Here is a 15,692-nt window from a genome sequence, read left to right on the forward strand (position 1 = left end):
AATGGTGATTAAATCTCTATTAAAGATTAAATATTATTTTTCTTAAATGGATCTTATAGATAAATGAGGATACGTTTAAATAAGAAAGCGATTATATTTGTTTAACACCGAATTTAATATTTTTTTTATATTTTGAAAAAAATGATTCTTTCATGCCTAATCTCCTCTACTATCAGATAAGAAGCATTGGAAGAACAATTAAAAAACATTGGAAAAAGATTGATAATAGCTACAAAAGTATTTTGTATTGGTGCAATATTTAGTAAATATTAATAAATTACTAGTAAATATTTAGTATACATAATAGTAACCAACCATTTGGTAATAATTGAAAAAGACAATATTTATAAATTAGCATTTAGTTGATTTCGATTATATCGATTAATCGAATTGATTAAAATTATTTTATCGGAGTTTTAATAACTATTATTTAGGCTTGATTAACATTATCAAACTTTTTGTATTGTTTAAATAATATTATTGTAAGGCATGGACGGGAAATTTAAATGACCACCAATGCCTGGGATTACTTTTTTATTTCTCGGATACAAGCAGCCTTTCTCGCTGCTTGTCACAAATGCCCGCGTATAAAAACGCTTATGAATTTACTTACTAAGAAAGTATACAAGTACAGTCGCAGAGAGAATCAAGAAATTATCAGTTTAACTCAAAGTTTGATTCAGTCCGGCGAATCGAAATCCAGGATCGAATTGTCTGGTTTCTGATGTTAAACCTAGAGATATCTCGAATGACATATTTGTTCTTATTAAAAACCTTAGCGATCAAATAAAGACATTTATAGGGCAGCTTTAACTTTCTGTTCTCTCGTTTATCGCTGAATCATGTATGAGCAAATCTTCCTGGTTATACTCGGTGGGCAATTTATGGCGCTTATCGTAGTAGATTTTATTATAAGCACGGAGTTTGTTTGACGCTTTGATTGCCGCATCTCGCACTCACGAGACATTAAGTCATCTGAACCAACTAAAACTTCCTTGGCAAGATAGGATAGATCAGATAGGAAAGCCGTTTAGTGAGAATCCGGGTAAATTCTTTTTTCGTATCTCAAAAAGTAATCTAAAAGGGGAGTTCTTAATATAGCGATATGATAAGTATTGTTAATTACGTATTGAATTTCATGAATTTTATCAGATTAACATTCTTCCGCCTCCGAAACTTTGCGGGATGACGATTTTAAGAAACGGTTAAGGGGATGCTGGAGCGATGACCGAACTTGATCGAGGTCGATAGTACAGACTCTTTAATTCTAAATTCAATAGATTCTTTCATTCATTTCTTATATTTATTATGTATCGTTGTGTCTTACTCAAACGCATTTATTACAACCCATCTCTTGCAAGATCGAACACCTACTGCTAGATACAATTATTGCTTTGTTCACCATTCTGAGTCTTCGCTCAGCATTCGTATACAAGGTGCGTTATTAAAATCCTGACAAATTTCAATTTAAATTTTCCGCTATGTTGTGCCTCTATCAGAGATTGTTGTTGGCGTCCGAGAAAGTCTGATGCTTCTAGTAAATAGTCATATTCTCAAAATGGCTGCGATGTTGAAATTAAGTGCGGAGTAAATAATAATCGAAGAGTCGCGATCATCGAAGATCTTCGCGCTGGGCGCTCAGTAATGGAAATAATTCGGTTCTTTGGATACCCGAGATCAACCTATGACGTTGTGGCAAATGTTACGGCTTTAAAACAGTCCAAGGAAGATTCCAATATGCCAACGAGGAAGAGTCACTCGAAAGAATGCACTGCGAGGATCCCCGTAATTGTTTAAAGGACTTAAGCACTGATTTCGAATGACTCAGGACAATCGTTGCGAAAATTAGCATCAATTGTTAGTGTAAGCGAGCCAACAATGCGTCGAATTACCGAGGAGGTACAAATCGTACACATTAAAGACAGATGCTTTCTGAGGCTGCCAGGACAAGCCGAGTTGTTTCCCTTCGGCTCCCATTCTGACCTCCCAACAGCCCAGATTTAAATCCCTTGAACTATTACGTATGGAGCGTAGTTGAAAGGATCACAAACAAGACTTGGCGTCCCAATGTGACGTCATTAAGGGCCGCTATTGAGGTAGCATTCATCGGCATGGACAGCACTACATTACAGCGTGCGTGCGAACGCTTCAGATTGAGAATGGAAGCCGTCATTTAAGCTAATGGGGGATTGAATAATTGTACACAGGGATTCCCCAAGTGCCATGTAAAAAGATTTTTTGTAACATTTAATTTTTCATTAAAAACATTTTGTTTAAAGAAATTGTTCGATTTGGATGACGCATCCTGTATAAGTCATTTGCAGATCGATATAAATCTTTCTTTTTAAGAGTTTAATCTTAATTTCATAAATTCAGTATTGTTTATGCACGTAATACGCTGCACTGTCCATACGAGATATAAAACTTTTGTATTAAGGAAACATCTACGTCAAGTAACAGCTCTACGAGTTGAAAAAATGTAAGTTTTTAACTTTTTTTTCGATTTTAATGTAAAGTCTATTGCAGCACTATCAAATTTTGCATCTACTTTAATTCTGTAAAAGGATTTTTTATTTCGTTCAGTAAATTCGGATTTATATCGATCTGCAAAGTCCCAGCAATTTGGCCACTTCAGCATCTTCTTAACCCGTTCAATCATTCCATTGGACCATAGCTATTAAACGGTGTTTCATGTCGCGTTTATGGATGAAATTGGCAAATTTGCACGAAGTAAATACAATTGCACTGGATACAATCTCGGAAGGATTGCCAAACATATCGAAAATCGTAGATAAATAGTCAATCATTTCTCCAGAACAGTTATCTATATAATTTTGTACTTTCTTACCCAATGATGGAAACCAATAATTACTAGTGATACCCTGTATCGTTTTTTCGACTCCGCAGTGTGCACAAGAAATGATAAACGCTAAGAATTCTAGCAGTCATGGACTCAGGGACAATAAACTTAAATGAGTTTTTGTATTTACGATAGACTAAGTTGTCGATTAGAGTGACCTTAATATTATCGCGTTTTTATTTTTGAGGGACTCTACTAGAGCCTGAATAGTCGGGTCGGCCAGTTGCCTATACTGCAATTCCTTTTCCAACGGGACATTCACAGGCGCGACTATGCGTCGACATGAGTCATTTTTTTCTCTTCGGTGTATTAGTAGGAGTCTATAACTTTACAACATAAGTATCCATCTGGCAATGCGTAAGTTAATGACAACAATGAAATCTATTCTATAAAAGTAGATATGAAACCTTTCAAAGGCCTTGACGATTGCTAACATTTCAAATTCAAACGAGTGATTGCAGCTCTCCGTGTTGGTTGCCTGGTTGTAATAAGCAACTGAAGTCTAATCTTATTTTCTTGCTTTTGTAAAAGAATTGCAGTGAAGGGCAGTTGAGCTCGCGTCAATGTGCAACTCGATCTCCAATTTCGGATTATACTTAAAATCTTAAAATTAATTGATAAGCGCTGATTTTAACTCCTCGTGTAAATACGCGTCATTAAAATCGTACTGACTTATTGGCTAACGCATATAGCGGTCTGGCCCTTTCCGCAAAATTTGGTACGAATCGACGAAAAAAAAAATTGAGCAGGCCCATAAATCTCTGAAGCTGATGAACATTCTGAGGAACGGGTAAATTTTTTAATCGCCTCTACATGATGATTAAAATAATCCCCTCGAAAGTACATATCCTAAATATTCCACTTTAGTTCTCAGAAATTGATATTTTTGAAAATTTAACTCAAATTTATGTTGCTTGAATAAAATCAAAACTTGAGTGAAAACTTGCAAGTTTTCTTCAACAGATACTGAAGGTATCAAAATGTCGTCTGTATAAACGAGCACTCTGTCTTTACGAATAAGAGGAGAAAGGGGGTTTGGAAAATTTGAATGATGCGTCTTTGACGAATTGTAATTTACGATTATAATTATAATTATGATCGTAATATAATTGTAACTATATTTATTTATATAATCCCTGGTAAAAATATTTTCTATTGACTATTTCGACCATCATTTCGATCTAGTTATCTGTAGTCCAATAAGCGCTAATATTATTGATACAGGGTGATTAAGTCGAAAATGAAGGACCCATACGCTTTGGTATATCTAGAGCTTTACTATTAGGTCTGTTCGCATTGCTTTTACTTTTGGCACTTGGTATCTTTGCTTTCTCTCTCTTTAAGGTGAAATATATATCTATCATTTTAAGTGCACAAATATTTGGGGATTTCATGCAACGCGAACAGACCTAATGATGTACACAATACACCGGACAACAAATCGCGCGGTTGGGTTATTCCCACATGCCTGAGAAAGCAAATCGTAGTACGCAATGCGTAATGACAGGTAAGCAGTGTCGCCAATGAAAGTATCAACAAAAAAATATAGTTCAGAATATTGATTATATAACTTTTTCTCTAAGGCGAAAACGTTTTTTGTTTGTATGTGTGTATATATTTGTACATACATACATAAAAATTTTCACTTTTCACACTTCCACTCTAGAGAAAAGTTGTATGATTGATTACTCTGATCGAGAAGGGACTGGTCTAATAATATGTTACGTTTAAAACTTTTTATTTCATTTTGTAAACTCTATTGTATTATAATTCATTTTTGGAAGTCTCTTTTTCTCTTTTTCGGAGTTTTTTTAGTAGAACATCGGCGTTTTCAGGTACCTGGTCTGGTGGACATGGCGCCAGGCCGGGATCAAGGTGGAGGGGGAGGCGGTGGCGGTGGGGGAGGCGGCAAGGGCACCACATCGTTGTTTATCCTTTCGGAAGATAATTGGATACGGTCGAAGGTACGCGGTGTCATCGAGTGGCCGCCCTTCGAGTACGCCGTCCTGCTCACCATCATCGCCAATTGTGTGGTCCTCGCTCTCGAGGAGCACTTGCCGAGGCAGGACAAGACCGTACTCGCACAGTCGCTCGAGTCCTCGGAGATGTACTTCCTCGCGATCTTCTGCGTCGAGGCGAGCCTCAAAATTATTGCCCTCGGCTTCGTCCTCCACCGCGGCTCATACCTGCGCAACATCTGGAACATCATGGACTTCTTCGTCGTGGTGACCGGGTGAGAGTCGAATGCTTACTTTTGTCAGTAAAATCTCTCCCTTTGTCCACTTCCGTTTTTCCTTTTTCTACTCTTCCTTTTTACCAGTAATTTTCTACAGTAATCTTATAGTATTCTTACCAGTAATCTTCAACATTTTATATGTTCTTGGAGAAAAAAGATTTCCCAAGATTGTGAATTCTTTTCATTAGGGTTGACGATTTCATCTGGATCTGTAGAAATCCGGGTATCCAGCTAGTAACATTATCTGAATCTTATACCCGAATATTGAAATATAATATTCTGCGGATCCAGATCCGGATATCCGAATCCGTCCGGGCCCAATCTTTCGCATCCATTGTCTCATAAAAATCCGGTTTCTGATTAAATTACAGATTTCACTAGAGGAAAGTCGCTGATATAGGTTTCCTAAGCGACACTCCCTTATTTCTCAGAAACTAACATACACACACTCTATTGCATTTTATTAATACTAATAAAAACAGGATCTGTTTAGTTAATTAAAATTATATTAATATATATAAAATTATTAAATATATAAAATTATTATATATTAAATTAAAATTAAAATTGTATTAATATGTAAAAGTATATATTTAATATGTAAAAGCCTATATTAATATATAAGCCAAAATAAATATATGAAGTTTTTCTCTCTCGCTTTCTTGCTCTCTCTCTATTTCTCACTATTTCTCGTTTCTCTTTTTTCACGCTCATCCCTCCTCCTCTCTCTCTCGCGTTCTTATTTTTTCACTCTCTCAGACATATATATATATATATATATACATTCCGCATATATATGCATAGAAAAAAATATTGAGAGATCCAAAATCCAAATAATAAACGATTAATCATTAAACTTTAACTTTAACTTTTTTTTGGATATCTAAACAATTGGAAACATTTAAATCCGAAAAATTCTCTTCAATTGGATATTTTATTTCAGATCTATTTCTATCTTGGATACCCGGATAAACAGATAATCGTCAACCCTACTTTTTATTGATACTATGAAAAATCCTATAAATTAATATCATGATATTGTTTATATGAAATAATAAATGACTTTTCTGTTTGAAATTAGCTTCTCTTTAAAATCTGCACCAAAAATCATTATTACATTCTTCTACATACATTTACATTACTCACACAAATATAGGACAGATCATTAATATTGATTATTCAAGAGAGCAAATATTGTTTCACCTATTAATTAATTTGCGGCTGAAGCGAGCGGCAAAATAAACCTCTTTCCCTAATTACATCCTTATAAGGAAACAAGATGTTGGAGGAATCAGTTTGACTAATATTGCTAAATGAGATACTTTATGCTTTGCTGACGTAATTAGTAGTTTATGTATAATACAGCAAAATTTTAATATCTACATGATAAAAAAGTGATTTCATTTTTTTCTAAAAATTTATTATAGTAATAAATTGATTTATTACCGTATATGCTTTTATAATAATGGATTTATTAATAATTGTTATATAAGGGTTTTATCTCTAATATCAAAAGCATAGTTTTGATAGCGGTAATGTTGTTATTATGCAAATCTTCCGGAAAATTTTAATATTTTGGCAACGTAGTCCGAAAACTGGTTTCCCTAGCTATAGGACTTAAGGAAACACGCCGATCGCCATACTCGTTGGTCAGATAGATTCTAGAGTAATCCTTGGATTAGGTCGATGACCGTGTTCGCCGAAACAAACGTGGAAGTCGACCTACGTATGCTACGTTCCTTCAGGGTCCTCAGACCGCTAAAGCTGGTTTCGAAAATTCCAAGTGAGTCAGTCAGAGTTCTGCGAAAGAGCAGGAGCGACTAACAAATATCCAAAGAAAAAAATTCCTGCCAGTAATAAGTCGAGCTAACAAATCGAGCAAATGACCAGCCTTCTGTGTCTCTTTTAACCCTCTGTCCTTTCATATTGTGTCTCCTGGCAATCTATGTGCGGTTCTCAATAGTTACAAACAATAGTTTTAATGTCTTTTCGACGCCGAAACTTAGCTCGATCCCTTCAGTTTTGGCCGATTCCGCTGCTTTAGTTATTCCTGATATGACGTCTAGTTCTGGCAAGCAAAAGCAGCATCGACTTGAACTATACATATATCTATATACATATATATTGTTAGTTCCCGTCCTTCTAGCCTCCTGCGTTAGTCTTCTAATTGCGTAATATAACGTCATATGTACGTTTTTATTAATCTTCGCTTAGAGGCTATGGGTGTCTTAGATCAGTTGATAAAGTTAGAGTTAGTGATGGCTCTCAGTTAGCTCTCATTTGATAATCTATATATATATGTTGAATAATATATAATATAATTTACATATTTCTATAAATTTTTATATGAATTTTCTCTGTGTGTTTACGCTGTGTATCTCGTCTATATACATAGATTTACTCAAAAGTTTCAGCACGTCTTATGTTTTTGTGTTAACAAATCCATTTTTTAAATATAAAACTATAATATAATATATATTTAATGACAAAAAATAATTTAAATCGGTCTCTCGAACTTTAAAATAATAAATAACGATAAAATTAAGGTAATGAGAATCAGCGCGGGGATAGGTGCGCATAAGTATTTTAATTCATATAAAATACTTCAAATTTATAAATGATGTGCAGCTTTATTATGAACTTTTGAACGTGTCTACTCTCTTTGGAGTCATCCTCAGCAAGTTATACATAATCAACGATCAATGTTGGTTTAATAACAAATCGTCTAACCAACATTTGTTTTCCCGCGCTGACTCTCATTAATCTTAATTTTATTAATATTTATTATAATATATATTCTCTTATTTTCGAGCATAGAAGATTCAGTAAAATCACAAAAAACTGAAAAATAATTATAAACAAAATTTATAAGTAAATTTTTCAAAAAAAAACATGTGAATTTCAAATTTTGCGCTAGACGCCGATAAACATTTGGATAGTATGATGATTAATAAGGAGAATGGAAACAATATATTTTCGCAGACTGAGCGCCAGATTGAATACAAATCTTTGATTAGGATACTTGAAGAACTCGACAGAATGCCAAAAGTTTGGCTTTTGTTATCAAAATTCAAAGAGATTAAGTTTGAAAAACGTAAAAAAATCTAAAAAAAGAAGAGGAAAATAAATTCTCTTTTTAATTTTAGTAAAAATATATAATAATAAATTTAAAAAACATAATGTATGCAAACTGTATTCATATTCTATTTTTTATATTATTACGAAATTTCCATAAACAGTATGCTGAAATTTTTGAGCGATAGTGAATGTAATAAATAAGTTTAATATTGTGTTTAACATATAAAATATTTTTTATACAATATTAAGTTCTTTTGATTAAATTTTTGCTAACAGATAAAGAATTATATTTTAGAAAAGCAATAACGATAATAATCACTAAATATAATAAAAACAATTATAGTCATGTTTTCTTGCAACAATATAGCATATAGATAAAGTAATCATAGCTTTTCTTATATTTCTACATATTTATAATAACTCTAATTCGATCTGTAGAAAAATGAATACGTAGAAAAATGAACACGTAGAGAGCAATTTAAGCATCGTTTAATCGCTAATTTTGAAATTAACCATTATTTCCTTTAAGTGTTGAGAAACAATTTGAAACGTCTGTATAGGAAGAATCTATTTACAACTCAGTAGCTTAATATTTTGAAAGTGCTTTCTTTTCGGAACAAAGCAATGACGATTTGGGAATCAATCGTCTCCAATTCCGTACATCGAGGATGCGCACTCACGAACAGGTGGACAGGGGAAAAAAGAAAACACACACACGCACACATATGTGATGACCCACAGAGTGCCTATATTTAGCGATTAGCTATCTTTAGCTGCAGTTGCGCTAAATAATAGAGACGACTATACATTGTTAAATGGATACGTGTCCTAGAGCAGATAACGTGTTCAGCGGCGAATCCGTTAAAATTCGTTTCCTTAGAAATTCACGACAGATCGAATCGTTGCTTTGCGAGTGTCCATAATTCTAGAAGATGGTCACCCTTTTCCAATTTATATTGTTAGGATTAATAATTTTCGCTTCTATCAATTTTATCACAAGCTAGTTTAGTTTTTATTTACCATTTTCATCATTAGCATTATTAACAGTGGAGGTTTTCCGTTTATAGCGCAGAAATTAATTGAAAATTTTAATGGAAAAGCATTTGAAAAGTCGTAAGACTTTAGCCTTAAATATTTAGCTATTTCAGAAATCTGCTTTTTTTATTTTGTAATCTTTATTACTCTATGTAATCTATCTTCAAAATTGAAATAAATGTTTTTCATCGATTCTATTTTCAAAATTAGAAAGATTTAAGTAGTGAAATACTTCTAACATTTAATGGTTTGCTGAAATACTTCTAATATTTAATGATTTCATAATAACGATATTTAAGATGACGTTTTTAATATTAGGTTCAATTTTGATATTTTTATAGAATTATATAAATTATTTTTTTCCAAATACTTGGTCCTATAACCGAAGAACATTTGTTATGTCAGAAAAAATATAAAGTTTTTTGAATTCGTTGTCTAGCAGAGTAGAAAAAAATTTAACACCTGCTTATCTGTTTTTTATGAATTGATGTGAATCTTTTCGAAAAGCTTCTGCTATTGGCGAGAGTCAGAAATAGATAAGTAGCGGTCGATGACCGTACGGTGAACTGATATCTTCGAGAAACGAGCACCGAGTTTAGGTGTGATTATAGCCACTATCACTAGCTTGTCTCAGCGTTTTACATTCTCCTAGACCTAGATATACTGTATTTTACATAGTCTACGTATATACATAGAATGTACGTACATACATACATAGATATGTTTACATGCCTATACATCGATCCTATTCCTTCGCAGCGCCCTTTTCAGTAGAACATTGTCCTATCTTGTCAGACATTTATTTTTTAGTATAGCATTAAATTTAATAAAATAGAGGAAAATATATTCCCTCCAGCACATCTTAAAAATTCAAAATCACAATATTATTAATTATTTTTACAATTTAAAGTTGTGATTATATACCGAAGTATTTTAGTGATGTTTAAAAATATTGTATTAAAATATATTAATTATTAAAATATATTAATACAGATACAGATTATTGATTTCTTTTAAATTGGTATTTATATTATAACGAATAAACGAAAAAGCACGGAAAACTATGTGAATTTGATATTTGCTTAACCGCAATACAGAAATAAAATTGCCCCATCCTTTTTTAAAAGTCTCTCTTTTAAACTTCAAACATGTTTTAAATTAAGTACTTTTTTGTTAAATGATATGATTCATTTGGGATTCATCACGGACAGATATTCTGTTATAGATAGCTATTTATATCCATTTTGCGCTCTCGAAGTTTAATTTACCAGAGTTCTTTGATCTTCTACATACAAAAATTTCATCCGATCGTCCTGATAGCATTATCTCCCCAGGCTAGAAAGAACGCTAGTTAACCATCTAGTGGACGTAGTATAAGTACTTAAGAGTAGCGTGAGTATTAGTGTAATAGAGTAGTAAGTAGTAAAGTGTGGCGGGGTGTGTGTGTTTTTGGGGCAGGATCATCACGTCGCAAGGCAAAGACCTGGATATGGATCTGCGCACGTTGCGTGCGATACGCGTGTTGCGACCGCTCAAACTTGTCTCCGGCATACCGAGTGAGTAGCGCATTAGTACAAATTGGAAAGCGATCGATTTTTTGGAACTCGAAGCAATTCTGCTTCCAAAGAAATCCAAAGAAGTTTCGCGTCTGGGGAAGCCCCGTTGTAAACGGAATCCCCGGCGAGATCGTCGTAAATGATGCGCAAAATAGATACTCACATTTTAACAATAGATATTTGCACTTTAAACTTAACGTAAAAAATTGTTTTTGAAGTTCGTTATGTAAATGAACTTACATCTGTTTTGAGTGAATCATACTCGATCGTTAAATTATTGTTGAGTATACATTATGCGCGCATGCGGTATAGATAAAGATGTGAGTGCGGGCTAAAAGTACATTTAGCGCTGAATGTTTCATTTCATTAGATATTCTACTGCTATTACGTATGCACGTTTGAATAAGAAAGTATTAATTTGAAAAATATTTCAAATGTGACATGTCTTTCTTAGATGAATACATTTTGGCGCTAAACGTGCAAAAATAATACGATCTTGTTGCTCGAGAAAATTTATGATGAATAATGAATGATTCGAAACTTCTTCGTGTCTAAGTTTTGGATACCTCGAAGATTGAATACGATCCGCCGCAATATTTATTTCTCAAATAGTGGCTAATAGATTTAATAAGGAGTGAATTAACAAATATATGAAGTCAAGTAGATCAGAGTTAGTCACATTAAATCGTAAATATATTTATTTATATTGCCTGTAGGATGCTTTCTGTTGAATTGTTCGTTTTATGTTAGTAGTATTGATCGGATAGGTACTACTCAGAACTCGATGTTGTATTTAGATGTGGCGGAGGTATTCTAATCCTTAGACGCAGAATCATTTCGAGTAGTATTAAAGGCACATTTTGTAAGAATTGGATTATTTCAAGTCATTATGAATTCTAAAATCATTTTTATGAAAATATAACAAGACTTAGATAACTTTTTTAACTTGTAAATTGTTACAAGTGCCGTCAAACAAAAGAAAGAATATTATCCTGTATATTTGTTACTAGAAGTTGGTTTTCGAATATTAATTTTACGATTATATTTAAAAAATTATGTATAATTTCTCGGACAACGAGATCAGCGATAATGCACGGAAATAATGAGAATAGAATTCTATATCGATTTTGTAGAAATAGTGATTAGGCTTACTTACTCCTCGGCGATTTTTTTGCGAATAGGTCTTCAGGTGGTGCTCAAGTCTATTATTAAGGCAATGGCGCCGCTTCTGCAGATCGGCTTGTTGGTACTCTTCGCCATCGTGATATTCGCCATTATCGGCCTCGAGTTTTATTCGGGAACCCTGCATAAAACATGTTACAGTATAAAGGACATCAGTGAGTATATTCAACCTTCTAGAAATTTTGCCCAACATTACTGCTTATAATATTACTTGTCTTATTTTATATATCCAATTTATCATACAAAGGATTGAAAGAAAAATCTATCGGAAATCTTGAAGTGCATGAAAATATAATTTCTGATTACTTAGAAAATATTGTATATATATATATATATATATATATATATATACGCTTCAATTCTTTTTCAGGCCATTCTGACGTTATACTATATAAAATGTTTCACAATATTGAACGTTGCAGGTGTAATCATAAAGGAGGGCGAGATGCCGAGTCCATGTAGCGCAGACAACAAAAATGATGCCCCGCCCGGGTCCCACGTGTGCGACGCGAACGTCTCGACGTGCATGGATCACTGGGAGGGACCAAACTCGGGCATCACCAGCTTCGATAACATCGGATTCGCCATGCTCACTGTCTTCCAGTGTATCACTATGGAGGGCTGGACTGCCATATTGTACTGGGTAAAGCAAGAAATATGTTCTTCAGTGTTAATGTTTTTTTCTCTCGTTCTATTTCTATTTGTTACCGTATTTCTCTATTTCTCTCTTTGCCTTTCTCTTTTTCTCGCTCGTTTTTCCTGTTTCTGTTAAAATTTCACTCCCTCGTTATCGCGCACGATTTTGTCCTCGCAGTATCGTTACGTAAAAGGTATGATAGCGAACATTCTCAAATCTCTGTGTTCTCGTAGAATGTTGTTGCCCAGTTTCGTCAATCCTCTATTAATCGCTTCGCGATTTAAATATCACATTTTTGTACTAAACTATAATTCTCTCCCATTTAATTTTCCCATTTAGAAAACAGAAGATATTAACTATTTTAACTTTCGGTACATGTACTTTCTTTCATCCGCTTTTAAATGTCTCTTCCTTTTTCGCAATTTCCGGTGTCCTTATACATATATGTTCGTCTCTATTCTGTGTCCGGCTTTAGCCGAATTTGTCGGCTTTCGGGTTAAAGAATGCCTTGCGGAAACAGCTAACACTGACGTATATGTTCACCTTGCTCAGTATAACATTGTCAGTTCCAGCCCTCTTTTTCGATGTTTCAATATTCAATGTTAATTGTACTTTTTATGTCTGACTCTTTCGTGATAGATAAATTTTGTTATTTTCCTTAAAATTATATAAAAGTAACTTTCAATCTTTTAGTGCTATAATATGAATTAAATATGTATAATATGAGTTAAAAGGAAAAGAATTATTAGTAGAATATTTTTTTGTTGATCACGAAAGGGTTAATATTCAGTCAATGGATCACGGAGGATTTCACAATATTTTATTGTTATATTTCATTGTAAACAATAGATTATTTCGAAACCCTTCAACGTAATTCCATCGTCTGTAACATAATGGTATATTTATTATATTTACTGAAATCTCGGAAAAATTTCGATTGCTTCATCGATTTTTGTAATATAGGGTAGCCCGCGGTAAAACGTCAGTCGGAAGAAAATGCCATGCTTCGAAAATATATATATATATATATATATATATATATATATATATATAATATATATACATATATTTGGAGATTTTTTATAAAAACAAAAGATGTAGTATAGAAAGAGAGAGAGAGTTTTTAAACTATAAATTTCGACATACTTAGTTCAACACGTTGTCTGCTTTGTGAATGTTTTATTGTATATACCACAGGAGAATTTTCTCATAATATCACAAGCGTGATAATAATAAAATATTGTATCATATGATTAAATAAGACTACATTCCCAGGGATAGTGTGTTAAACAATGAACTTTTTATTTTACATATTATATTATTATCTTTTATGGTTATTTAAAATTTCATATTGATGGATTTGTTTATTATATGATTGTTTTTTATAAACATTGTTTTAAAAAAATTTTAATTGGTGACTATCATCGCAGTCAACGTGTTAAATATTTGAAACCCGTAGATTCTTCTTCAAGATAGCGAGTAGCGAATAGAGAGATGTAGCAAATAGTCCAAATCAGTTTCTTTCGTTATAAAAAAAATGGCACGTTTCTCTCGTCCTATTCTTTTTCCACGGGTTACTACCAGCGATACTGGAGTTTCATAAAGATGTTGTCTTGCATAAATGTGATCGACGAATTTTTAATCTATGATGTTTTTTTAGATCGGATCTTCCCTTCATGTGGGATAAAATTTTTCTTTGTGAAGGGAAATGAATATTATCGGATAACGATAAATAAATTCGAGCTCTCACACTCGGACGATCACATTTATCACATCGTGTTTGATACAGCGAGATTACAGTGCCAGTGCCTCTGTGTTGCATATAACTTTTGCTGTTAATTAATATACCTTCGGTTGTGTAACCGGTACATATGTGTATATACGCGACATTACTGTCTTCATATCGATTCCGATCGAATTTGCAGACAAATGACGCTATTGGCAGCACGTACAACTGGATTTACTTTATACCATTGATCGTCCTTGGATCATTCTTCATGCTGAACTTAGTTCTTGGTGTCTTGAGCGGGTGAGTATGTGTCCCTCCTGACAACATTCCGCGGTCTTTCCGCCCAGTGATAATTTTTTTTTTGGAGCGACAATCGCGTCTCCCATTCGGCAAGATCGCGAGGTCCATTATTTCAGAATGATTTTTTTTCCTCGTCAGGGAGTTTTCTAATGAAAGAGCGCGCGTCGAACGACGGGCAGCTTATCGGAAAGCGAAGAGCAAACGACTCTTTACCACTGCGTTCAGTTCCTACTTAAAATGGATCACTCAAGCAGGTCTTCAATTAACAGATGTTGCCTGACATTAGTGTGCAATAAATCGTATTCTTTTAGTGTATTCAGCATTGCCGTGAGATTAGAAGTATAAAATAAAGTAAATATATTAGTTTGTAAAATTAGTTAATAATCTTAAATATTATTTATCTTTTTTATTAAAAAAATTTTTTTAGCGTTCCTTCATAAATTACAGCTGATTTAATATCTCTAATTATATGACACTTGTTATTAATATTGTACGTATAAGATTATATCCTTATAGCCTTTTAATGTGTGAAAAAAAAAGAATTTTTTAGTGCTAAACACGCGATGAGAATACGATGCAAATTATATATTCATAGAAATGTGAATTTTTAGACTTATTTAATTAACACTAGATATTTTTAATTTGAATTAAGAGAAATTAAAGTAACAGTAGTAATTAATGAATCCATCATAATCTTGAGTATGGTACATTGCTTCCATGCGCAAGCTAGTTTGAAGAATTTTACGAAAGAATAAACGAAAAAAATTTCTTTTTTAATGCTCTCAATGGCATTTCCCCTAAATGAGTAAATATTGTTAATTTATTAAACATGGTATCGCTAGAATATTAACGGCGAAATGTCTGAAAATCCTCTGGTAAACTTAGCTTTTATGCTCCTGAGTAAGCTGCCATATTATCTGTATCACGCTTGTAGAGAGTTTGCGAAGGAGAGAGAAAAAGTGGAGAATCGGCAGTCCTTCCTGAAGTTGCGAAGACAGCAGCAGCTTGAGCGCGAACTGAATTGTTACCTCAATTGGATCTGCAAAGCAGGTTAGAATAATTGCCGACAAAACATGTGA

The 15,692-nt window shown here is 33.4% G+C and overlaps 1 protein-coding gene across 5 annotated transcripts in view; it reads left to right on the plus strand.

Annotated features, from left to right (window-relative positions):
• The window catches only part of LOC105147325 (voltage-dependent calcium channel type A subunit alpha-1-like), a 191,237-nt gene that overhangs the window by 131,507 nt on the left and 44,038 nt on the right, over nucleotides 1–15,692 (plus strand). For all 5 annotated transcript variants that reach the window (XM_087409722.1, XM_087409723.1, XM_087409719.1 and 2 more), the window contains exons 4-9: nucleotides 4,696–5,093; nucleotides 10,668–10,765; nucleotides 11,947–12,102; nucleotides 12,370–12,590; nucleotides 14,510–14,613; nucleotides 15,548–15,663. In XM_087409722.1, the coding sequence (XP_087265848.1) occupies nucleotides 4,696–5,093; nucleotides 10,668–10,765; nucleotides 11,947–12,102; nucleotides 12,370–12,590; nucleotides 14,510–14,613; nucleotides 15,548–15,663 (1,093 nt within the window). The remainder of the gene's footprint in view (nucleotides 1–4,695; nucleotides 5,094–10,667; nucleotides 10,766–11,946; nucleotides 12,103–12,369; nucleotides 12,591–14,509; nucleotides 14,614–15,547; nucleotides 15,664–15,692) is intronic.

This window comes from Acromyrmex echinatior, chromosome 9 (genome assembly GCF_024713525.1).
Source record: "Acromyrmex echinatior isolate Ae372 chromosome 9, ASM2471352v2, whole genome shotgun sequence".
NCBI lineage: Eukaryota > Metazoa > Arthropoda > Insecta > Hymenoptera > Formicidae > Acromyrmex > Acromyrmex echinatior.